The sequence below is a fragment of the Callionymus lyra genome, chromosome 5 (assembly GCF_982586985.1).
Source record: "Callionymus lyra chromosome 5, fCalLyr1.hap1.1, whole genome shotgun sequence".
NCBI classification, from domain to species: Eukaryota; Metazoa; Chordata; class Actinopteri; order Syngnathiformes; family Callionymidae; genus Callionymus; species Callionymus lyra.
The window spans coordinates 15610921-15635906 of NC_141822.1; the positions used below are offsets into that span (position 1 = coordinate 15610921).

Consider the following 24986-nt stretch of genomic DNA (forward strand, 5'->3'; position numbering starts at 1 on the left):
TCGCTCTGGAGATTGGGGGAAATTGGGTTTCCTGTTCAAAGCAGACAATAGTTTCATAAAACAAGAACAAAGTGCAAGGGGTGACAAAGAGCAAATATAAAGAACATATGATGACAAAAATGGTGGCTACAAAGATGGTGGCTACAAAAAATTAACATGGAATAGAATACATCATACTCGGAATTATGGTCTAATAACATGAGGAATGAATGAGTCCCTGAGTCTATTAGTGTTCCATCATGGGAGGAGCATTCATTCACTCCATCTGCTTCTCTGCTCACTGATGACAGTGTTCACTGATAGAACAGTCAGAGGAATTTTCCTCCTCAGAAGGTACTACTACTGTAGACTTTCTAACTCTTTCTTATGCTTTTGGAAGAAGCTTTTATAATTCACTCTCTTGAGGATCTGTATATTTCTCTCCTCCTATCCTGATAAACGATCCACCACAATCAGCTTTGCTTTAAGGTATTGTTACTACCATTTACGTAACTACGGGTGCCATCATGTTATCGTATATCATGTCATCCCTAATCATGTTAACTCTTAAAGTATACATGCATTCCAAATGAACCTACTCCTTAAGGGCTTATCCTAATGGTGCACATACACATTGGTCGACTGATTATTAGTGCACTGTTAAGATCGGTAGGACCATAAAATTTGTGCCGATATGAGCATTATGACTCCATCCTGATTGGGCGATCAATATGACAGAACTATGCTCATTTGCATTTAAACACTTAAATGTAGGTCATTACTCCTTTCATAACACATCGCAAAGGAGACAGAAGGGAGAAGTGCTAAGAAAAAAAATGGTATCGTTGAACCTCTTATTAATCCTGTCTGAGACATTTAAACACCATCTGAAAGCAGAGAAGCAGGAATTATGGTTGTCCTCAGGACTTCCTAAACACAAACTAGAGTTGTGCAGGTTGTTTTGTGAACAATCAAAGTGTTTAAAGACCATTTAAATGGTTTAGGAAACCTGCGGCACTGTTAAAATAAAATAAACTGAATGCATTGATGGGCATTAGAGAATACATTGGAGAGTTAGGGCAACTCTTAAAGATAATATTAGATTAGATGGACTTTATTAATCCCTCTGCAGTAAATCCTTCATCATAACAAGGTTATAAAGTTCTGAAATATCAGCGAACGAGAGGTTACAAGAGTGTAATCAAGCCAGCTGTAATCACGCCTCACTTTGTTTATACAACGAGTCCCTTGGAGGTGGAGATTTATGGGATTTATGATGCCCGGTGCCAATCACAGCAGTGTTTTCCGGAGATTAAAGCTCGTTTACCATAGCCACGCCCAAAGTGGGTGGGGCTTAAACTAATTTTGTTGTGTAAATATTTTAATGAAAACAAAGTTTTGTACAAACAAACACGTACTGATGATAAAGAGAGTCCAGGATCAGTTTAGGACACACTTACATCAACACAGTAGATGCCCTTTAACTCATTGTAAAGATTTTATTTATGTTAGAATTTGTATTTCTAAAAGGCTTAACATCACCCCATGGACATTAAAAAAAGAAATCATATTTTTTTGTGTTATTTGTGTCGTTTTGCCCTTCAGGAAAATGTAGTTACACTCAGAAACTCGGCAAAGGCTTCTGAAAACAACAAGTACCTTTGAAGAAAACAATCTTGTGGTCTCCGGGCCTCTCGTAGACGGCGTCCACACCTTCCAAATTGGTGGGCAGACCTCTCCAGAAACGATGAATCTGAGCTGGACGCAGAGACACCAAGTGCTTCTCTCGAGTGAGACGCCAAAAGTACTTTCCTGCGGAGAAGATAACAGAACAGCGGTGGACAACTCTGTCAGAAAATATGATGATAGGATTACAGGGAGGATTGTGAGGATTTGCACTCTTATCGGAACTGGCTTCTTTTTTTCTCTATCGCTTGTCGAGTGTTTAACCTTTTTAATTTCACTCAAGATGAGATAATTGCCATCAGTGAAGAACACATTTCAGCGTATGAATGTTTCATCTCTTTGAAAAAGGTTTTTAAAAAGTCGACAAAAAAAAAAAAAGTTTGACTTTGGCTTCTGGTCGTCTTTTAATCTGGTTCTTGTTTCGACGATCAGTGGGGAGCTCGGGGTCGAACCACACGAGGGCCAGTGTGGAGGCTTTGAGGATGGCGAGGCTCTCAGCAGGACTCGACTGACTCGGTTGGATGCAATATTTTTACTGATCTTCTTTTTCTCCCCCTTTTTTTAAAATCCATTTCTGCCTCCAACCTACACTCATTTAACACGTTCATTTTGTTTAATTTTTCCTTTCCACTGCGCTTTGTTGCCGTCTCTTCGGTACCTTTGAAAAAGAAGGCCTCCCCTCGTATCTGGGCCACGGCATCAAAGTTAGCGCTGCATCTGTCCGGGGTGTCGCGCTCCAGCCTGGAAGGAAAAGAATAAAAATGAGAAAAAAGAGGGTAGAATACTAAGGTTTGAATAATGATTAAAGGGTTAAAAATAAATAGGTGACAGTTGGTTTTTTGACAATGAAGTAAGGAAAACTTTAGTTAAAATCGCTTTTCATTGTGAATCATGCATATATTTTCATACATCAGTAATTTCACTTTTTACAGAGAGCAGTAACTTTGTGGCCTATATTTGTTCACCATGACTTTTGGTGTCATTGTGTCTCTTCACTTAAGCAACACCAACGGAGGCTGGTAATCTACAGTAGGGCCCACATTAGTGTATAGTGGACCTGTGGTTAGGGACAGTCAAAAAAAGTATATTTAGAAAAGTATAATTAGGTTTTATTTTTTATTAAAAAAATGAAATAAAAGTACAAGAAAATAAGACGATGAGCAAAAGAAATAAGGGTATAAGAGTAACAAACTAAAGACATAGGATTTAAGCTTTGACAATTTAATAAAACAAATGAAAAATGTAATTTTTTAACAAATCAATTATTTGATAGTTAATATTTGAATGAAAAAAAAGTGACTTTATCCTCCAAATGAAAATATAAAGCTAACGAAAAAGTAATTAAAAAGATCACAATATATAACAATTGAAATATTATAGTGAATTTCTTATAATGATAATCATTTTTTTCCGTTTTGTATATATATACAGAATGAATAATTAAAAATAATATTTAGATACAATATTTTAAGCTTGGCATTTACAAAATTTAATAAAATACAAAATGCAATCATGACTTCTGTATCCATTTAGTCAATATTATTATAATGTATTATTGGAAAAAAATATATGAAAATAGAAAGCACATGAGTATTTAACGTTTCTTTTAAATAAATAGTCTAAAATGATAGTAAAAGAATCCCAGACATCACGACATAAAATGGCCTACGGGATATAAACTATATTTCCATCATTGCAACAGAAAACCAAGGTGTATTTGTATCATCTGATAAGATTTTGGTGAGAATATCATAGACACAGACAAGAAGAAGGGAATAAATCTCGTTGATAACTAGCAGCGAACATCTATGTTACAACAAATGAAGTCGAAAGACACTATGTCGGTGGAAGTCTATTAATGATGACATGAAACCGAAGGAATAGATTAGACGCTCTGCCTCGTGCAGCTCACTGACACTGATGTGTGTCTTAAAAAAACAGCATATCTGCCTGAATGTTGACATATTCATCTTCTCCGGTCGGCGGTCGGGGCTTGTGATAAACAAGACAAAATGAAGTCTAATTGTCCTTGATAATCTGAGGGAGAAAAACCATGATAGCGGCTGAAATGGCTTCAGGGAATTGCTTAATTAGACGGGCTGGCTTCCCAGCTCGGCTGTCTTTGCTACGCTGCTGCTTCTCCGGCTCTTCATATCATCACTTCATTCCTGAGCCCACAACACTCATTTTCCACTTCATCAGGAGTATTCCTGCATGGATCGTCAGATGACTTTTTAAAGGACCCAGGATAAAGATGCAAAAAAAGTGGTTTCAAATAAAAAAAAATCTGGCTCTTGTCACCAGATGTAGACGAGAAGCTAAAGAATAAAATTAGTTAATCAAAATCTTATGTTTGCTAACCATGTGTACTTGACTCAACAGTTACATCAACTAGCAATGTTAAGGTTGCCATTATTTTTAACACGAAAATCAATTAACTATCTATATAACAAACAATTATGACTAGCTTTAAATCGCATCAAATCTCCAAAAATGATCTTTTATTATTATTATTTTAATTATTCAAGTGGAAGTAAATGAAAAAGAAATTGAGGAGAACAACTTTTCTGCAAGTCGACTTTCCTCTTAACTTGACAATGCCTGTGTTTTACTGTTACTGTGCTTGTGTTTGTTCATCTTTTTTTAATGGTGAGCAGTAATTTAAACATGGAAAAACCTCCATACTGCTCATCTGTAATGTCCATCTTGTATTGAAGCCTCGACATGAGGAATTGTTCCAAAAAACTTAAACAAGTTTTTATTTTAACAAAAAGCTCCATGTGTATTTCTGTCAGACACAGAGGTCATTCATTTTGGCCCAGAAGTGACGGAAGGGATACCTCAAACACATTAGTTTTTCAGGCCTTTGGGTAATCTTGACCCTGAGATAACACAACGATTACACTTATATAGACACGTTTAAATTTTATTAGGAACAAGTTGTACGGCGTAGACAAGCAGTATGGAGGTATTTTGATGTTTTTAAATGTATTTTTGGACCAAGACGAAGACAACTGAGCTCCAGTCGCTACATTAAAATGAACAAACATTTTTGTCTATAACTCTGAAAATTAATAGATTACTCTGAAATGAATACGAACCCTTAGTCGACACGAGTAGAAAATGAGTTTGAATTTTGGGTGAACTAACCCTCCTAACATATCTCATGTGCACTGTTGCAATCTAAATAAGCTTGAAGTTTTCAAGTATTGCATGATCACTATTTAGACCATGGTCCTTGTAATTGTAATCATTGAATGTAAAGCTACTATTGTAGAGTAAATGAGTACATGGCCTCACACAAGTCAAGTGGTGTTTTCAAAGCAACTTTAATTTGCTCATATATATTCTTCAGATGTAATATATAATGTATAATGATGTAATGTATTCTGTTATCATCATCAGTGTGGGAACCATGTTTGTTAAATCTCTCAAAGCGTTCGGCTTCTGAAGAAGATGCAGAACATCTTTCAGATCTGAAAACATGGCTTTTCTTTTAATAAAAGATCACAGCGCTTTTGAGGGTGTACAAAAAAAAAAAAACCTGCTGACTTTTCACACGGCTCCTGATCTTTCTACTTACAGTGTCGTCGTCCTGTTTTCGGGGAGGTCCATCAGCACCGGAGGTTCTGACGTCTGGGACGGGTTTTCCGGTTGATTGGTGTGCGACACCGAGTCCCGGACACCTGGTGAGAGAAGGAAAAATGTTTTTGATTTCGTTTGGTTCTAGGCCCTCGAGTCAAGGGGATGTCCTTGTGTACAGGTGCGACACAGTGGGACTTGAGTTGGACCAGAAAATTGGCGAAGGCACAAAGTGCTGAGTCACCAGCAGAAGGTAAATCTTCCCATTTTCTCTCCGGATAGTATAAGAAATCTGTCCACGTGGAAAGGGGAGATTCATATGGTTTAGGAGTCTTGCGGCGCGATCATCCATCTGCCTCACTTAAGAGGTTTTTCAGGCCAGGTGTCGCCGGACAAAACCAGATCTTGACCCCTCGAGAGGAGAAAGATGGAGGGATGGCTTGTTGTCAGGGGTGATAACTCAACTTTCTCATGCATCACTGTGCTCCAGTGATAGTCTTGTGCACGTTAGTTTTCCTGCCTTTGACTTCTCAAATATTTCAAATTCTGCTACTATAATATTCTAACTTCTGTTTTTTTGCCATCGAGTTGTATTATCCCAATAAATGTGACAAGCTGCTCATTAAAACGCCCTTTCAGACGCCCGATACATCAAAAAAAGTCTCCTTCCATGAATATATCTGACACATCTTGGATCGTACATATATTTTCCACATGAAATTTCATCCACCCATTCTACATTTGGATCTTAAAACAATGGTGGTAACAATTTATGGGCAATATTAAATCTCAAATGTGAGCTAGATTGAAGATCTAAAACCGAAACAGATGTTTTTTCTTTTCTTTTTGGTTTTTATGGGAGGACGTCTGAAAATAAAAAAATCTGAAACATTCTTCTCACCATAGAGCTGCCAGACCCGGACCTTGTCTTCATAGGGGAGATCGTATTTCAGGGGGTCTCCAACAGGACCCTGGTAGTACGGCGTCATTATAGACTCTATGGTGGAGGTGTGCACCAGGCCGATGGCGTGGCCGAATTCGTGGACCGCGACGGCGAACAGGTCCATCCCGTGGGAGTCTGGGAAAGACAGACGGCAAAATGATTATGATGGGGATGAATGAAATATCTGCTTTTTGACTCGTAAACCTGATGTTCAATAGTAATGGTTTGGAAAATGAGGCATAACTAAAACTAAACTTGAATAAGTTCACTGACTAATTCCATTGGTAAATAAGCAAGGCTTTTTGTTTTCAATTGGCCATAAAAAAAGTAGCCAACATCCTTTAAGAATTTTTTTTGCACGCATTTACCAAACTGTCTTGAACAGTATCTGATTCCCATCGAATTAGTTGTCTTCAACTTCTGTTTTACCGTTATTGAAAGTCTCTGTATAATCACTGACATCTACATTCTCTGTTTCTTATCTTTTAATAATCACAAGCATTTTTAGTCACTACATCAACATAAACATGAATCGGCTTTGAAACCATCTGGCAGGCCACATAAAACGACTTGGTGGCCCAGATTTGGTCCTTTAAACATGTGTTTTAAGTGGATGAACACAACCTGAGGAGTCCATATGTTGTCATCTCCAAAAAATAAAACAGGATAATTTCCTGGACAGTCGAGTAGGTTTTTATATCTTTCAGGTTTTGTCTGACATCAGTACTTTTGTGTCGATGTTGAAATAGTGCCAAAATGGTGCTTGAAGAATAAACACACAATATGACCAAAACCTCAAATAGATGTAATTCAGTGGCAGCTGGCCCATAGTTGTTTTTTTTCTTTATCTTTTATATTTAATTTAATTGTATTTATTATAATGTATCCTTTGATTTGATTTTAATTTGAAAATAATAATCATCCATCATGTTTGTAGAAGTCTTCACATTAATAAACTGTATTTAAATTGATATACGTTCTGATATATGTAAATTCCGGTCTATCTGGGGTCGCTTTTTGAAGAGCCCGTCAGTGACGTGTCGTTTCTGTAGCTCACACACACCGCAAAAGTAACAGAGAAGCGTCGTCTCTTACTATGTTTACGGGTCGCTGGAAAACAACATAGTAGTTGTAATACAAATCTCATTCTGTCAATAGTTCTGTAGCTAACATGATACCATGCACTGTTTTTTCTTTCACAACGAGGAGGTGGTTTCCCCGGTTCGATCCCCACTCTCGACATTTTAATTTGAGTAGATTAAAAAAAGAATTATCATTTGTTATTTGCAGTGTTTTTGTATTTGGTTGTGATGTAGAAAATATGATTTCCTGGTGCAGAGGACAGTTAGACACAGTAGTTTTCTGTTTTTACTGGAAAATAGCCCCACCTAGAATATTTTTCACCAGTCCCAACTGATGTGCTTATATATGGTATATTAATATTAATAATAATAATAATAACTTAAACATGTCAGTATACTTTTTTGGCTACATTTTGTAAATTGTTCAACACATGCATTTAAACATTTGAATTTGGAAAATGACTCCAAAACCAAAATGAGCAACCTAAATATATGTTGCTTTTTTTTGGTGTGGTTACTACATTCATTATGGTATCGGGTACCCGTCCGTACTGTCAAGAACAATTTCTACTTCTTCGTGAAGTCTCTCTGTGGTGAAAGAAATGACCTCATCATATGGAAAACCAAAAAATCTTGTCCAAAGTTCCAAACCATAGAAAAGTGCTTTTGAACTTTCTAGCGACTAAGATAAACAAAAAAATCTCTTCATCTGTAGCATGAGATCAGTGGGGTTGTCATAAAGTATGATCGGTGATCATAATATTCCTTCTCAGTTGGTTTGTTTTGCTTTGCGTCACCACTTGTGACTCACTACGAATAAAAAGGCATTCGACAGATTAAGCGATCCTACCTCCTCATCTTAAATCCAGTTTGAAAAGTCTAAATCACATTTGTACTCTTGTAGCATCCAGTCTGAGAAATGTAGGAATAGTCAATCCATCTTAACTAACTTAGTTACACTCAGTCACAAGCTTGTTTATCTCGTATTTTCTGCAGTTTAAAAAATGGAAACTCACAATACAGGAGCCTTGAATCCCCCTTTATGTGCAAAGAAATGATAATGAATGAGTCACGGAAGGTCTTGAACGAGCAGCTTCCGCACCGGTAACCACATAATAAAAAGACACATTGAGTCTGATTCATTGTCACTAAGCCCACAAAAAAGGAACATCTAGCGAGTGAATGACACGAACCTGTGTCCAGAAACGACTGATTAACCTCACGTCCGGGCGTTTTTAACGCCTCCGTCTCTCCCCTCTCATCTGCTTACGGTGCAAATTAAGAGGCATAACGGACAGCTCAGTACCCTTTGAGGCCGGTTTGGAATGTGCGTCGGTGAGATAGTTATGGTAATCCTGTCTCAGTCACTTGGGTGCCAATCAAAGTGCAGAGAGAGAGGAGGAAAGAGGCTTTAGGCTATTAAAGTAACCCCCCCCCCCCTTTACAGGTGGAAAGAATGAGATGGTTTCGGTTTATGCCTCGCAAACCTTGACACGCATAGAAGTGAGGAGATTTTTGGAGCCGTGGCGATAACAGGATGGTCTTTTATAATCTAGTTTACAGGTTCTCAGCGGGTCTGGGACCTGGTCCTGGAGCTCATCAGGGGTAGGATACAAATGCTGAGTAATCTATATGTGCTCATGCAGGCTGGAGGACAATAGGAAGGATGGAGAAGAGAGACCACTGTGGTCTCAGACATGTAGAGCAGACCTCGGGCAGCTGTTGGATGAATCATTCATTTTTACGAAAACCAAAAAAAAAAAACTGAGACTTTCTTTATATTCAGGGACTTTATCTATTGTGGCGCCGACATCACCAGAGGCGGCTAAGAAGCTTTGCATCGACCTATTTAGTTGAACAATGGCGACAATAAGAAAAGGACTTTATTCATTTTTATTAATGATCTAAAAATTGCCATCGTAATCTTTGGCCTTGTTGAAAAAACTGTAGAATATCTGTAGGATATACAGGCTTCTTGAAACACAATGAATGGGGGGAAAAAATGAAACATTCAAGAGCATCAAACTATTGTTTGATTTCAGTGAATCAGCGGCTCTGACAAGCAGCGTCACAGAAGTAACCCTGAACATCAGAAGAAATCGCTCCGTCGTCTAAAGTCGACGCGAAGGAAGCTCCGGTGCTCAGGTATGAAGACGGAAATACCACAAAGACGACGTCGACTTTAAGATTCTCTATGAATCGGAAAGGATTCGAGACCGGCTCGGGTCTGGTGGTGAAACTGAGGCGATGAAAGCTGTTTAGCAGGAGTGGAATTGTTTTCAACGATGTGAGGAAACCTACAGTATTGTTTGAAAAGAAATGGAACAGACTTCAGAAACACATGACAAAAGAAAAGGGTTTTTTTTTGCTGACATATAGAGTTTAGACCTGGGGGGCTTCATTCATATTGTCACTCCAATATAGAGATATAGGGGAAAATGCACTTGTCTATGTAATACTAGCTGAAATACCTGTGTTTTCTGGATTTAAAAAATACATTTGGGAATCAAATAACTCAAAAAGAGAGAAGGGCAAGTTTAGGCAAATTAAGGGTCTTACAATTGCCTTCATTTCTTAGATTGAAAAGACATAAACATCAACACAACTTTGAACATTTGCACCATTTTTACAGTATTTTCTCTTCCCAGACATATTGTTATTGCTATTTAAACGTTATTCCAGAGAACTGGAATTATTGATATTTAATGTGATGTATAAATAGGAAATTTATGAGTGAGTCGTTATTTACAGAAAATAGTAAAAAAAAAAGGGAAAAAGAACTGTCATTCCTTATATTAATTGTGATAAATTAATAGGAAACATGAGTGTAGAGCGTAATATGACCTATGTGTCTTTAAACTAGTGATGGTCTGATGAAGCTTCATGAAGCAGTGTCATTATCTTAAGAGTCCACTAGATGGCGTCTCTGCACTATTTGCCTTTATTTTGAATTGTTCACATGAAACATCACATCATTTTTAAAATGATGGCACCACCTACTGACCTCTAAACAACATGACCATCACTACTTTTAATAGGATTCCTATTACCAGTTTATAACCGTTTTAATCTCTTGTTCTCCCTTATACTTTTTTAACCTGAATTTCCCCTTAACTAATTATAGAGGTTTGTTATGACCTCAGGTAACATAATGGCCCCATAGGCTGATAAAAAAAGACCAAAAAGTCGTTGTGGTTTATATCGGTTTTGGTGTTTTTTCCTAATGAAATTACAAAATTAAAAAGTTGATTCACCGCACGCTTCTCTGCATCAGTGCCAGTTTTTACAAGCATTCTTTTAACGGCTCTTTATGCACCGCTATTGGATAAAACCTCCAAACCATCCCCATCCCTAATTAACCACACAATCCTCTGACTTTATTTCCTCTGGAAAATGACGCTGGTTGGCAAAAAAAACACCTCTTTATATCGTACCAACACGCACAAACAGATAAATACATGTAAGACCATTAACATGGCGAGACCCAGATTTAATATTCCTCAGAAGAATGTGTTGGGGAGATCAGGGAGGCAAATTAACCGAGGCAATTACTCAAATACTGATGTGTCCGATAAGGTTCATTTTCCTTAAGATGATTACAGAGCTCTGCAATCTGGGAAGCTACACTGCCCTTCAGGGATGACCCGACGTGTTTGTGTCCTTTAAGCAGCGCCGTAGTGGACGAACCTCAGTCAGGATTTTGAGGGAAACGTCTTCTGCTGTTTATGTGATGGATCCTTTTTCTATAATTTTTATTTTACATTTGAAGGAACTCATCCTTTTGGTTGAGGTTTACTTTTCCTCAAAAGAAGGAAGTGAAGCCATACTTAGCGGAGTAACATTTACTTATGACAGTGGCTGTCTTCTAGAATGAAGAAAAATGCTTTTTAATTTAATTGACATTATATTGAGTTCCATAAATGTTGCGCTCCTTAGTTATGCCATCATCTGTGATTATTTCTTTTTTTTCTACCGAAATGTCAGCCACATTAAGGGAAGTCTCTGTTGTCTCTTCTCTACACTGGTCTTAATCATCGGTTAAGTGACGATTGAAAGTCGGAGGGTGGTTTTTAACCCCCATTTTCGTACTTTAAAGAGTAGGGTTGTCACTGGAAAGTCTGTGGAGATGTTGCATTTTTTTCCGTAGATCAGACACACACTTGTCGGTCACGTTCGTGTGACGGAATTCCAACTCTCCCAAATAAGTTTTTCTGGTCTCTGCCTCAGGACCGGACTCTCCTGTATGTGCCCGGCCTGTCAGGCAGCTCCCCATGACCAGATCTAATTACAGACAACAGCACAGCAACTGCACTTTGGATTGGATGGAAGTTTAGAGCACTTTTTGCCAAGCGCTGGAGAGAATTTGTGTTATTACGCTGTTGATCCTCTGGCAAGAGTTGCTTCTGGAGCTTCGGCTTGTGTGTGAGCTTCCTGTCGTAATTGAAGGATTGCTGTATAAAGAAGTATAGTTACTTTAAATACACACTTTGTGGTCATTTATTTTATTCATATCTAGTTTGTTCCAAGATTGAACAAACGATAAATAAGTCAATTTTCAAACACAGTGTCTTTTAGTTGAATAGAAATCGGACTAACATTTATTAAAATCTGACACGAGGGATGGGCTGATGAACTTCAATGATATTGTTACTACATTTTCAGAAACCACAAGATGGCGCTCTAGATATATTAAGGTTAACAGCTGTTTTAACATCATAAACTTTTTTTTTAATGACTGCCACCAACTGATATCCCCCTAAAAATGACGGTTTCTTAAAGCTTCATCAGTCAATTGCCTCTTTTTACACACTAAAAGTAAAGCTTTCGAAATAACCTCATGGACCGTATATGCTCTGTCAGTCCACTAGTTGTGGCCCGTGGGCCGCAAGTTTGAAATGTCTTGATGCTGAAAATAATGGTTGATCAAATGTATGAAAGTTATGAAAGGGTTACATCAAGGTAACTTAACAGTTATCGGTTCAGTGAAACTAAAGTAAAAGTATGTTGATTATATAGTCCCTTGAACTAAATGTTCTTACTATAAATAGCATCAGCTAAACAACTTCTTCACCAAAGGACAATTATATGTCGACTCAACTTTCACATTAATGTACTTTCCTGAGACTTTCTCTATGACAGAAATCTACTTTTGACAATACATTAGATGAACAACCTAAGGATGGTGAAAATTTGAGGTAAATGTGCATTTTGTCCTGCAAAATAATGTTTTTCCATCGAGTTAGACACACGTTCTTAACAACAAACCGCTTATTACCAGCGTATCTTGTTTTAAAAATGAATCCCACTTTATTTGAAAGCTTTCTTAGTATGATTTTTATCCATTTTGCTTTAAGGCTGTTTTTTTTTCAAACCCTTCTTTATAAAACGGGGCGTGAAAGGTGTTTGGATTCAATTCTTCTGACTCGTCTTCTTACGGTGCCTGGACAGAGCTACTGTTGTATTTCAAAACCTTCCTCAAATACGTCTCGCACCTCTGGAACAAAGACGACTTGATACCATTTTCCATTTGAGGCAGCTGTTGTAGGTGTCCCCTCCTGTGACCCTCGCTCACACCCCCTCACCCCCCACCAGAGTGCTGCTGTGGTCCGGCCTCTGCTGCAGCCGAGCAGGAGGTCTAATTGGAGCAGATTGACCTGCTGTCCTATGACATGTGGTTCACGGACTTGACGCTCCGAAACAAAGGGAGGAGGGGATTCGCAGGAGTCGCCGGGCCTGACACTGACGCCCCAGCTGGGACTGTCGGGTAGAAAACTGCAGAGTCTGGTTTAGAGTGTGAATAAATCTACTGGCGGCTTCTAATGAAGCAAACGTTGAACGTCCTAATATAGTTGTTTTTATTCAGTTTAGTTCGCAAAACATTTATATAAAAAATAAATATCTAGGACCATGAATTAAGGTTCGATAATTCTAATAATAAATAAATCAATAAGTCTGTTCATGTTGACTTTTTTTTATTTTATTTTACTGAATAACGTTTTCAACTGCTAAAGATAAACGGTAGAATGTAATGATTGATTTAAAAAAAAAAAAGGTGATATGTCTCTAATAAATCAACATTAATGTAACAGTGATTCCAGTGAGTAGTTCATCATCTACTTATGGTCTGATTTACAACGCTATTTAACTTTAACGCTAATTTATTTCAGAGTATATACACACTGTCAACCATTAACTTCACTCCATTACTTAATAAATCCTCTCTTTTGTCAGCAACAGATAGTGTGTGTGATCCAAGGATATCATAAAACGGGCTCTGAAACTAAAACCATTTGCGCTCCTTTAGATTATATTATGCTGCTTTTATTTTATTCAAAGTTTAGTATTGCATTTGGTAAAGTAATTTATAAAATGTAATCATTTTTATTACTTTAATTCTCTACTTAATATAGAAATGATCAGTTTTAAGACGATAATTAATTCACTGTGATGGAGGATAAAACGATACACAACAAAATATACATCAAACTTAGAAAAATAACAGAAACATCTTAAAGATCAGCTGGTCAATTCCGGTTTCAAGACCCTGTCTTGTAAAACAAATGATCTTTCTTTCACGTTGTCTTTTGCTTCCTGTGTATCTTCTCCAGTTATAACTCCACTTTACTTTCTCTTACCCTGCAAGCATAAATAACAAATCTTTCATCCTCGATTCTGGTTATTCTGAGGTCGACTGGATGAGAAGGTAGAAGTGAGTCGAGACTGTTGTATTTTTAATTCCCCCTGCAGGTAAATAAACGTACATTTTGGGAACCTTTATCTCTGAGCTGCAGGGAAGTGTGTTACGTACACAAGAGATGTACATGTTTGCTTGTTAGACTCACTTTCTTAACCTGATGTCACCTCAACCTGACGCATCAAACCGAGCTGAACTGTTTGACTGCTGACAGTTTCACTGTTAAAAAATGATTTCTTTTTAAACATCTTTGAATTCAACAATACATTGTCTGAAGGTTATGTAGCCTGAACAAAAGAAAATAAAGATCGGCTGAATTTTAAACTGTCGTTTTGAAACACAACACGTTATATGACAGTATATCTTCGATGCTTAAGTGGGAAACACTTTAAATTATCTAGAATTTCTTCAAATGGATTTGAACAACACACAACTGATAAACTTCTTTGCGTTACAGAAAAAAAAGGTTTCAGTATTTAGCTTTTCCTTTCACAATTGACAGTGGGGACCTTTTCAAAACTTGCTGAAGTTTTAGTGATATTAATTACAATTACATTAATATACAATAAATTCTGTGGATTTGACATTATCTGGTATGTTGGAATCAAAACCAACATAAAAGCTGCAATAACTATAAAACAATAAGTTTATTTCAAAATAACATGGAAACTATTTGTAAATAACTTCATTAGCGATGACAATTTGGTACCCAATGGTGTATATATGTAGTTAAATATATCTAATATACATATATTAAATATATAACACAATATAAAACACATATTTAGTGTAGTGAGATAGAAGGGATGTCCTTTATATGACAATTAGTTTTGTAATTGGAAGGAAATCGAGACATGTAAAGAAAATCATTAATTGGAGGACGGTCCCTTGAACGCTGTTATCTCTGTGATTCTTTGTTCAAACAAGCTGATCAGCAGTGACTGGGCAGTTTTTAGTTGAAAAGAGTCGATGGGTCACATATCCATGAATTGAAACCAAAGTCGTTGTTGTTAGCCGACACAGTAGCGTGACCGAAAACAACAAATGAAAATAAGGAATGTGAGGATGTAGCATCATTAGAAGAAACACCAATAAACTGACGTCACCTGCTCAAACTGTGTCAATCTTTATATACCAAAACTCTACTACACTTTACAGGACTGAGGAAAATACATATGTTACTTCAAAAAAACAATTTTCTACCTGGATTGATTAATGTCCAGTCTAGATAATTCGACTTACTGTTAGAACAAACTGTTCTAATATTGTTGTTTTATAGTTATAGTCCTCTTCATTTCTACGGTATATTAAAAATTTCCCCCTCAAAATAAACAACTCGACTTTAAATAAAAGATGTGCCTAAACAACAGGGAAACATAACTGTCCAACAAAGTTGTGCGGAGAAAGAATGCGAAGCCGAAAAGAGCAGCTCAGATAGAAATATTCCATCTGCAGCCGGAGATTTGCCAGGGAGGAAAAAAAAAAAAGAAAGTTCTGAAAGTGTCATATAATGGTCGAATGAACCCTGTGTGAACCTGTGGAAGTTAACTGGAGAGGAGCGTTTCCTCTGAACACTGCTGGGCATTTGGAGGTTTCAGAGGAAAGATTTGAGTGCAGACGGTTGTCGGCGAGCAACCGGGGGCCACTCTTCCCCGGCTGGGTCGCCTGAATGACAGCGTCGGATGATGAAAGACTAAACTTTATATACCCGCAGGTTCCGGGCTGTTGCGTCGCCTTTTTCGAAAAATAAGCAACTTGAAACTACAGTTTGTCGACAAGAACATTCGAATATTGGTCACAAAAGACGCACGACCGAATCATGCTAATTCGTCCTCTGCTCGACATTTTTTCCGTCTCTCGTGACCAACCGTCGTGTATCAAGGATAAATAAATAGTGATTATATTGAGTAAGGAAAGGTTAAATTGAGTTTATTCGTCAGATGGGGAAAGACAAAAGTTGCTAGCATGTCAGGTGAAAGGGGGAGGGATGACTAGTGGTTTGGAACACTGATCTCAACGATATATATTGGGGCGTACCAGCTTCATTTGTTTCATCTGGGTGAGCGATGGTACTACTTGTTCGCCCTCCTCCCCTACTTTTGCTCTGAAGGAAAGAAAACTAGTGAAGCGGGAAAATCATTCAGGGTTTCAAGATCTAGTCACCCTGGGTTACAAAGTGGAAAAAAAAAAAACGGACAAAAGTCAGGGTCATCGTCTCACCTGGCGCTCTGAAAGTCCACGCCTCCTCGTCGTCGAAGTGGGTGTCGCCGGCGGTGAACCTCTCCCCGGGGAAGAAGGCGTGCGCCACCGTGCCCCCCGGCCCGTCGAAGGGGTACCCGTCGTCGTGGTCGGCCTTGGTGAAGTCGATCTGGATGTCGGCGTCGCTGCCGGCCACCTCGTGGAAGTTCAGGGGCGCGATGTCGCTCCAGACCTTCAAGGCGTAGTACATCAGGGCTCGGACGGTGTCCCTGCCCAGCAAGGCGGAATCTTTGGGAAACGTCCTCACTCTGACGAGGGGGGGGGGAAAAAAGAGTTGATAAGAGCGGGCATGGATGAAAGGATCATCATCATCCGCAGGCAGAGTTGGCTGAAACGACGCGTGAATGATTGAAATGGGAGACAAGAGAGAGACGCCAGGAAATGCAGACTCATGGCAGATAGTTTTTTGGTTTTCACATCGGACATCCACGGAAATTATTCGTAAAGTAACATGTCGCGTTGAGATTATTTTCAGAGTAACATGTTCCTTTTTTAGAGTTATAGACAAAAATGATGTTTATTTTAATGTAGTAACTGGAGCTCAGTCGTCCTCGTCTTCATCCAAACACCTTCATGCTGCTCGACTGTAACGTCCCTCTTGTATTGGCGCCTCAACATGAGGAATGGTCCGGAAAAAAAAGTCTATATTTTAAGGTTGTTTTTAGCGGAAGCTGCCAGATCATCAGTGTAGATCTTGCACTCTGACATTTGCAATGTGTTTGAATGAGGAAATACATCAGGCAGCAGCTGAGAGACTCTGAGCTTCCACTACAAACTTAAAATATAGACTTATTTAAGTTTTATTAGGAACAATTTCTCACATGGCTTCAATGCAAGATGGATGTTACAGTAGTATGGAGGTGTTTGTATGTTTTTAAATGTGTCTTTTTGGATGAAGATAAGAGACGAAGAGCATCAGTTGCTACATTTAAATAAACATACATTTTTGTCTATAACTCTAAAAAGGAACAGGTTACTCTGAAAATAATCCCAACCCTTAGTCCCTTAGTGCGAGTAGAAAATGAGTGAAATTAGAATTTTGGGCGAACAATCACTTTAAATCTTATCTCACTGAGGGAAGATAATAGTTGGAAAGATTTCAGAACCAGCATGGTCAGGAAATCCAGATGACCTGAGGCTCTTTATCATATTTTTTTCTTGCGCTCAGAGAGCCGGCTGAACGTGAGAGAAGATAGCAAAAGAAAAGAAAGAAGGTAGCACCAATCACATCACTGCAAACTTTTGCTCTGCTGCTGTGGGAAAACGGTAAACACGAGATGAAATATGATGAGATCCACGCGAGCTCTCGTCATATTGACGCAACAGATACAGAAAAGTACTGGGCATTAATCCTGGAGACTTTTTTATAAACCTTGACGATGATGAAACCAGTATTTGAGGGAGAATTTAAAATCATAATAAGTTTTTGGGCAAAACAGAATACACAGTTAAATGGAAGGATTTTTGTTGCAGCAAATAGAAGATACTTAGATATTGACATATAGATATTGAGCAAACAATTTTGGGAACATTTTAGTGAAAATGTGTTATCAATGTCATTTCCAAGTTACTACGATGTTGGTTTGTTTAAGAATATGGGTCAAGTCTTTTCTTTTATATGTTTAAAGTAGTGATGGTCTGATGAAGCTTCATGAAGCAGTGTCATTATTTTCATTGTCCACTAGATGGTGACATCTGCACTATTTTCCTTTGTTTTGAAAACGTCAAATCACATCATTTTTAAACTGATGGCACCACCTACTGACCTCTAAACAACATGACACTGTTTCATGAAGCTTCATCAGCACATCACTAGAAGTAGTAGTGAATAGTGTTGGAGCTTCATGAAGTAGTGCCACTAGATGGTGGCATATGCACTATTTTCGTTTGTTTTAAACAACTGTTTTAGTGAAACATCATATCATTTTTAAACTGTTGGCGCCACCTACTGACCTCTAAACACGATGACACTGCTTCATGAAGCTTCATCAGACCATCACTGATTTAAAGCTGATGTTGAACAAGAAAAATCCAATGACTGCATCATTTTAAAGAAAAAAAACGTTTTTTTTCATATATGCTCGCAATAAAGTGATTACTTTGAATTTAGTGTTGCAATACCTTTATTGCTGACCTCACTGAGGTGTATCTCACTACGTTTGTGTCTTACTTGGATCTAAAAAGAACCCCAAACTTTCGGGATGAGCAGCCATTTTTATAATTAAATTAAAAGATTAGGAAAACTTCCAAGAGCTGATTAAGTCTTATACTATGTACTATTGGTAAGAAAGAAGTACTAGAAAGTACAAAAAAAAAAGAAGTTCTTTTAACATTGTCAACTCTTACAGTTCCTAGAAATAACATTAAAAGAATATTGATAGTTCTTGACAGATGTCAAACGTATATGGTCGCGAAAGGAATGCAATCAACACATGAATAAGCAGCTATGGTTATAAAAATGTATAATGTACGAGAAAGCTCTATCGGCTCAGACTACAAACATGAATTGTGACAACACAGTTCACGTTTTTATACTCTTTTACTTTCTCCTAATTAAAACACTTTCTTTTAGAAAGAGACTACAAAGAGAGATGAATAATAAATGACTCTCCTGCAACACTTTTGTGTCCAAAAGGATTTACGGTTATGTAGCGTTACCTCATCAAAAGTTTATTTATCTCCCTTTCTTTCTCTCTCTTTTCTGACTGATGGTGAGCCCCCTGATTGCTTTGTTCTAGAATTACGGGCGAGATGTTCTTTGAGCTGTCACATTTAATATTTTAATCAGAAACAGTCCAAATCTCATAGGAAGAGAAGGAACATCAATGGCTACACATGGCTGATGTTAATCCCTAGACACAGTTTTTGTTAATACTGTGCCCTTTTTTTGTCTTCTTGTCTCATCCTTGCTGCTTTTAGAGTTCCCTCTTTATATCATCCGTCTTTATTATTACGCGTTATTGGCTTCAAGTGATTGTTTTTTTTTAAACACCTTCAAACAGACTTATTAGTAGGAGTGAAAACCTCAAAAAAGCATTTTTTAATGCATATTAGAGTAACTCTGGGATTGCACCATGCAGGGATGAGACAGCATGGTTTAAAATGGTTTTAAACTTTCAGAAAAGGGAGTGGAAAACTCAACTTTAACGGTTCTTATGTGCTTTATGAAGTACTGGACTTATTATTATTGTAAATGTGTGTGTACTTTGACCTCAAATTACCTGAAAATAGTGGATATTACTTTCCTATTTACAGCTATTGCCAGTGTTTTTGTAAATTCCTTATTTTTGTAGGAACATTATTATTATAACAGTCAATTATATTTTATGTATACAACATTTTTTTCTTACAGTGCAACAACAGTTTTAACTTAAAATAAGATGAATATAAAGACAAAGCCAACTGAATAGAATTGTCTTTGGATTATATTTCTGTGATTTTAAAAAGTAGTAAGTAAAAAATGTCAAATCCTGATGATGATGTTTCAAGATTTATTCATAAATATGATATCACACTTAAAATGATCTAGTATTTAATAACTGAGAGGAATTATGGGTTGAATTGTAAACGGTGTCTGAGCTGAGATGAAGACAACACTAACAAAAACATAATAATAAAACTGATAAAAAACATTTTTATTTTCCTTTTTATGATGAAAATCAAACCAAGTCTCACCGTGTTGTTTTTCCATCAATTCTTCTTTAAGAGACATATTTTATTCTTGTGTTTCAATTGAAGGTTTTATTCATCATATTCAAAATCTTTATATCATTAAATCGAAATTTAAATCATTAAAAAATCATATTTTTACTTAACCTAAATAAATATATATATATATATATATATATATATATAATATATATATATATATATTTACAACACAGTTTAAAAAATATATATTTTCCAGGGCTGCCAAGTGTCAGAAAATAATAAGAGTGAGATTTAAGTGTCATGATTGACAGTAAAAATCTCTTCGAGCAAATCTCTTCAGCTCAATGCCACATATAGCGTTAAAAACCGTCGTCATTGGTTAAAATATTACTATTGAATACTGACTCCTTTAAGAAACACCTTAAGACGTTTCTATTTGTTCAGGCTTTTCCTTGAATTTCTCGAACTCCTGTGTTGTTCTCAGTATTATCTTGATCTTTAAAGTATGTACTTTTTTGAGTATTGTTTTGATTGTCTAAGCGCTTTGTGACCCTGGTCTCGAAAAGCGCTATATAAATAAATATTACTTACTTACTTACTAATTCCTCTGAAAAAACATTGTTACAATTTTTTCATATTTTCTGGGATAGTAGTCCACATCCTCTGCTAGAGATCTACCTGACATTTTAAATGATCTGAAATCTATTAACTAGAAGCACATCAGATTTTGTTCTAAACAATCAATAGATATGGCAAAAAATAATTAACAATAAGATGATTTTCTGTAAATTTTTTATAACTGAATAACAAACGTGTGGCCCATTTGACGAAAGAAACACAAACAACGGTTATATACACGGACCCGAAAACTGTAGTCCCTGTGTTATGTGTGTAGTGACGTGATGCAATGAAATATAGTTGGTGACGCCAACACTCGCCTTACGTTGCTTCAGATTTGTTAATATATTTGGTGGTTGGATAGATTTAGGCACAAAGGACCAAAGTTTGCTACCATGGAAAAAGTTTAATTCCTGGCAGCCTCGTCACTCCCTGCTATGCTAGGCCAGTCGTAGATGTTGCCTGGAGACTCGGACCTTCAGCCTGTTTTGAAAACCCTCTGGTTGTGCAGTCAGTCAGACGTCATGAAGGAAAGAAAATTATCTTTTAAAAAATAATTCGTCTCATGTTTTTGGAGATAATGTTCTCTCAAAGTGGTTTTGTAGAAAAAACATCCTCACATGGAGTCCTCTAAATGAAAAGACTCCACGTGTCCCATGTCTCTCTTCATATTCTTTTATAGTTGCTGTCTGGATTTGAACCGACTCATCTTTCCTCCACGACCACCTGCTGGTGTCATATCTGCGGAGAGCCAATGTGATTGTGAAAATAAAGACTTAATCATTTGTATTTGGATCTCAACAGGCAGCGTCCTTTGATCACAGCAGTGGGGAAAAAGAGGAATTGTTGTTGCTGGCGCTCTTTCCCATTTTAACTTGATGACTGACACTTCAAATGCTATTGGTCCTGAAATGTGTCGCGTATTACAACACAGGCTGAACACAGAAGGCTGGTGGCTGAAGGTTCAGTCCTTGTTGTTGCGATGATTTAAAGCTGAATTAAGAGTGGGAATGTATGGATCTTATAATCTTTTTATTCATTCATTCGACTGCCACGTTTGTTTCAAACTTCCTGCTGTCCTCGTCTCCACGGATACGGCTTAAGCTTTGCTTTGGTCCTAATTGGATGGAGGTGTTTATTATTAATGTGGTGATACAAGTACAACACTTTTAAAAATCACTTTTTTCTTAAATCACGAGCATGAGAATACAAATGGGAACTTTGAATGTAAGCATGAAAAGTATTTTTGATTAATTTATTAAAACAAGTTTTTTTTATGCTTTCTATTTTAGAAAAGGGTGTATAAAAGTAAAACAATGATGTTGTTTTACAATTAAAATGCAAATATTAACCGCATTTGTTCATTTTAGTGTCGCAAATAAGCTTTTTGGTCGCTAGATGGCCATCATTACTACCTCTAAGCTAAAGGAACAATGAAATCCTATTGATGACTGAGGACGAGAGGATACAGTCGTCTCCAGCAGCTTTTAAACCTGATCTTTGCACATATTTTGGTTACAAAACAAATTAAAGCAGTTCCAAATTCGTCAAGAGTCATGTGGTCTGTAAATGCTGCAACACCAGAGTCAAGTACTGGACAATACTACAAAAACGTTTTTCCTATAGTATCACATTTTAACCCCAATTTATTGTTTTGTTGCTCCTGTATCGAAATTCCAATGGTTAATGAAACTCTACATTTTTGGACTGTGGGATAAAGCGGTAGTACTGAGAGTAAACCCTCAAAACTGGAAGCAAACCAATAATTGATAACGTTCAGTATTATTTTGTAAAATAAATGTGTTATACTGAGACGTGATAACCATCAGTCCATCGGAGAGCGTCACATTTGAATTTATATTTCCGATATGGAACTTTTGACAGTGAACCACTGTATAATTTTGGGGACACTTCAATGCTGAAAAGAAAATTGCCGTGAAGCTACTGTGAAATGAACTCGTACGCCCATAAAATCGATTTTCGGTGGAAAAAAACTATTTTAACACTAGTTTGAAAAAACACTGGCTTACATCAGAACAAAAATAAAATAAAATAAATGGGATTCTAAAAAAAAAAAAAAGGATACTTTCCGAAAACATGATTTGTTTTGTTAGCTAGCTATCCTGATATTACGAAGCCTGCCAGAGTGCTCTTAATTTTCCCCCAGATTAACAAATGATAACCCCTCAGTCGTGACTCATTTCAACCCTTCCTGCTCCCCCTCGGTTCCTCTCGAGCGTCGTGTCCGTGTTTGAGCTATTAGCTGCGCTGTCTGCTGTGCTAACGAGCTGACGATGTGAGATAATGAAGGAACAGTTGGTAGCCGTGTGCATCACAACCTATTGAAGTGTGCCGGGGAAGGAAAAAAAAAAAGAAAAAGAGAAGAGGGGTGAGGACAAATTGGGCTTGACGCTCTCTGCGACGTACAAAACTGTTCCCTTGAGTTTGTGCGGCTGGAAAACTATCATCTTTACACATCAGCGTCTTATTTGATGACACACAGAGACAAGAAGTGTGTGACTGCCACAGGAAGTGAAGTGTCGGCGCGAACAATCCACTCTTTTATGGATTATTCCTGGCCACACCTTGACTTTCAGCCCAAATGTGTGTGTGTGTTTGTTTTGTTGAAATAAAACAACGGCGAAGACAGAAAGGGACCCTAGAGCATAATGGTTTGATCGATAAATTAACTCATGTACTCGGCTGTTTTCTTTTAGTTTTCCTGCTCCACGAAACAACTTTGAAACTTTGAATTAAAAGACACTGACATGTTTCGATTTAGCTTCTTGACTTACAAATTTGTAACATCCCCACTTGTGTCAGAAAATAAATTGAGTTACGATCTGCTCTACCTTTCTTTACTTTACAAGTAAAATCAATGTTAAAAGCATTTATACAGCCAGGTTAGTGCAGGCTGTAGAAATAGCTGAAATCAACAACTATAATTAATGCATTTTATTTTCATCCACATTCTCCTCATTATCCTTTTCCTCGTCCTCGTCCTCCTCTTCATGCTCATCATCCTCCTCATGCTCATCATCCTCATCCTCCTCGTCCTCATCATCCTCCTCATCCTCATCCTCCTCGTCCTCATCATCCTCCTCATGCTCATCATCCTCATCCTCCTCGTCCTCATCCTCCTCCTCATGCTCATCATCCTCATCCTCCTCGTCCTCATCCTCCTCCTCATGCTCATCATCCTCATCCTCCTCATCATCCTCCTCATTCTTTTCCTCCTCCTCCTCGTCCTCATCATCCTCCTCCTCTTCATCCTCCTCCTCCTCCTCCTCATCCTTGTCCTTGTCAACTTACTCCTCCTCATCCTCTTCATCCACATCCTCTTCCTCATCCTCATCCTCACCCTCCTCTTCCTCATCCTTTTCTTGCCCCTCCTCATCCTTTTCTTCCTCCTCCTCATCCTCCTCATCCTCTTCATTCACATCCTCTTCCTCATCCTCATCCTCATCCTCCTCTTCCTCTTCCTCATCCTCCTCTTCCTCATCCTCCTCTTCCTCCTCCTCATCCTTTTCTTCCTCCTCCTCATCCTTTTCTTCCTCCTCCTCATCCTTTTCTTCCTCCTCCTCATCCTTATCATCCTCCTTCTCATCGTTTTCCTTTTCCTTCTCCTCCTCCTCCTTTTCCTCCTCGTCCTTGTCATCTTATTCCTCCTCATCCTCTTCATCCACATCCACTTCCTTTTCCTCATCCTCACCCTTTTCATCCTCATCCTCATCATCCATTCAACGATAACCGTTGAGCTGTTTGGAAATATGAGATCACATCGGTTATTTATTATTCTAAGGTAATTATGAGAAAGCGAATCGTTTAAATAACTGGTACTAGAATAAGAAATCCTACTTCTGACACCAAAGTTACAGTGAGACTGTACTGGGCTAGTCTGAAACCCTTTTATTAAAAAGTTGTACTCGCACACAACCACAATTTTATCCAGAAATAAAACTTATAGCACATAAAAAAGTTACTATACACACATCTAGCCAGATCCTCTAGCAACATGTCTTCTTCTACTTGGAGCATTACAGTGCCACATACAGGCCTGGAATATGTACTACATCCCTGTCCTTCTCTCAGGTTCACCAACTTGACTGAGATCATTCTTTTAATATTTCATCTTCTGCACACATTGGCTATTTGCGTGAAGGAAATGCTGCCACAGCGTCTCCATCCAAAGGCCATTAAATACCATAATATTTATTAGCGTTTTCATCCCCACTGGGCTACAGCTCTGCTTCTGATCAATCGCGACAAATGAGGCGTGGGCCGGGGCGAAACCACGGCGCTGGAAGAAACGATAAATTTCGGCTGCACATCGTTTAACATTTGAAAAAAGAAAGATTCCGTGGCGCTCAACTGGGATCTAATGTCAATTTAAAAGCCCCTGAAACAAGCATCGTTTGGGTACCTTTAAAAAGATAAAAATAATTTGAAAACGCAAGGATGGAATTGGCTTTTTTTTCGGCATCATTAAAAT

General features: G+C 37.8%; 1 protein-coding gene across 1 annotated transcript in view; it reads right to left on the reverse strand.

The window, feature by feature from the left end:
• The window catches only part of LOC148079513 (matrix metalloproteinase-17-like), a 61623-nt gene that overhangs the window by 8485 nt on the left and 28152 nt on the right, over positions 1-24986 (reverse strand). Inside the window, exons 4-8 of the mRNA XM_087791099.1 lie at positions 16187-16473; positions 6149-6325; positions 5249-5351; positions 2324-2406; positions 1639-1791 (exon numbers count right to left, since the gene is read on the reverse strand). Coding sequence (XP_087647225.1) covers positions 1639-1791; positions 2324-2406; positions 5249-5351; positions 6149-6325; positions 16187-16473 — 803 coding nt within the window. The remainder of the gene's footprint in view (positions 1-1638; positions 1792-2323; positions 2407-5248; positions 5352-6148; positions 6326-16186; positions 16474-24986) is intronic.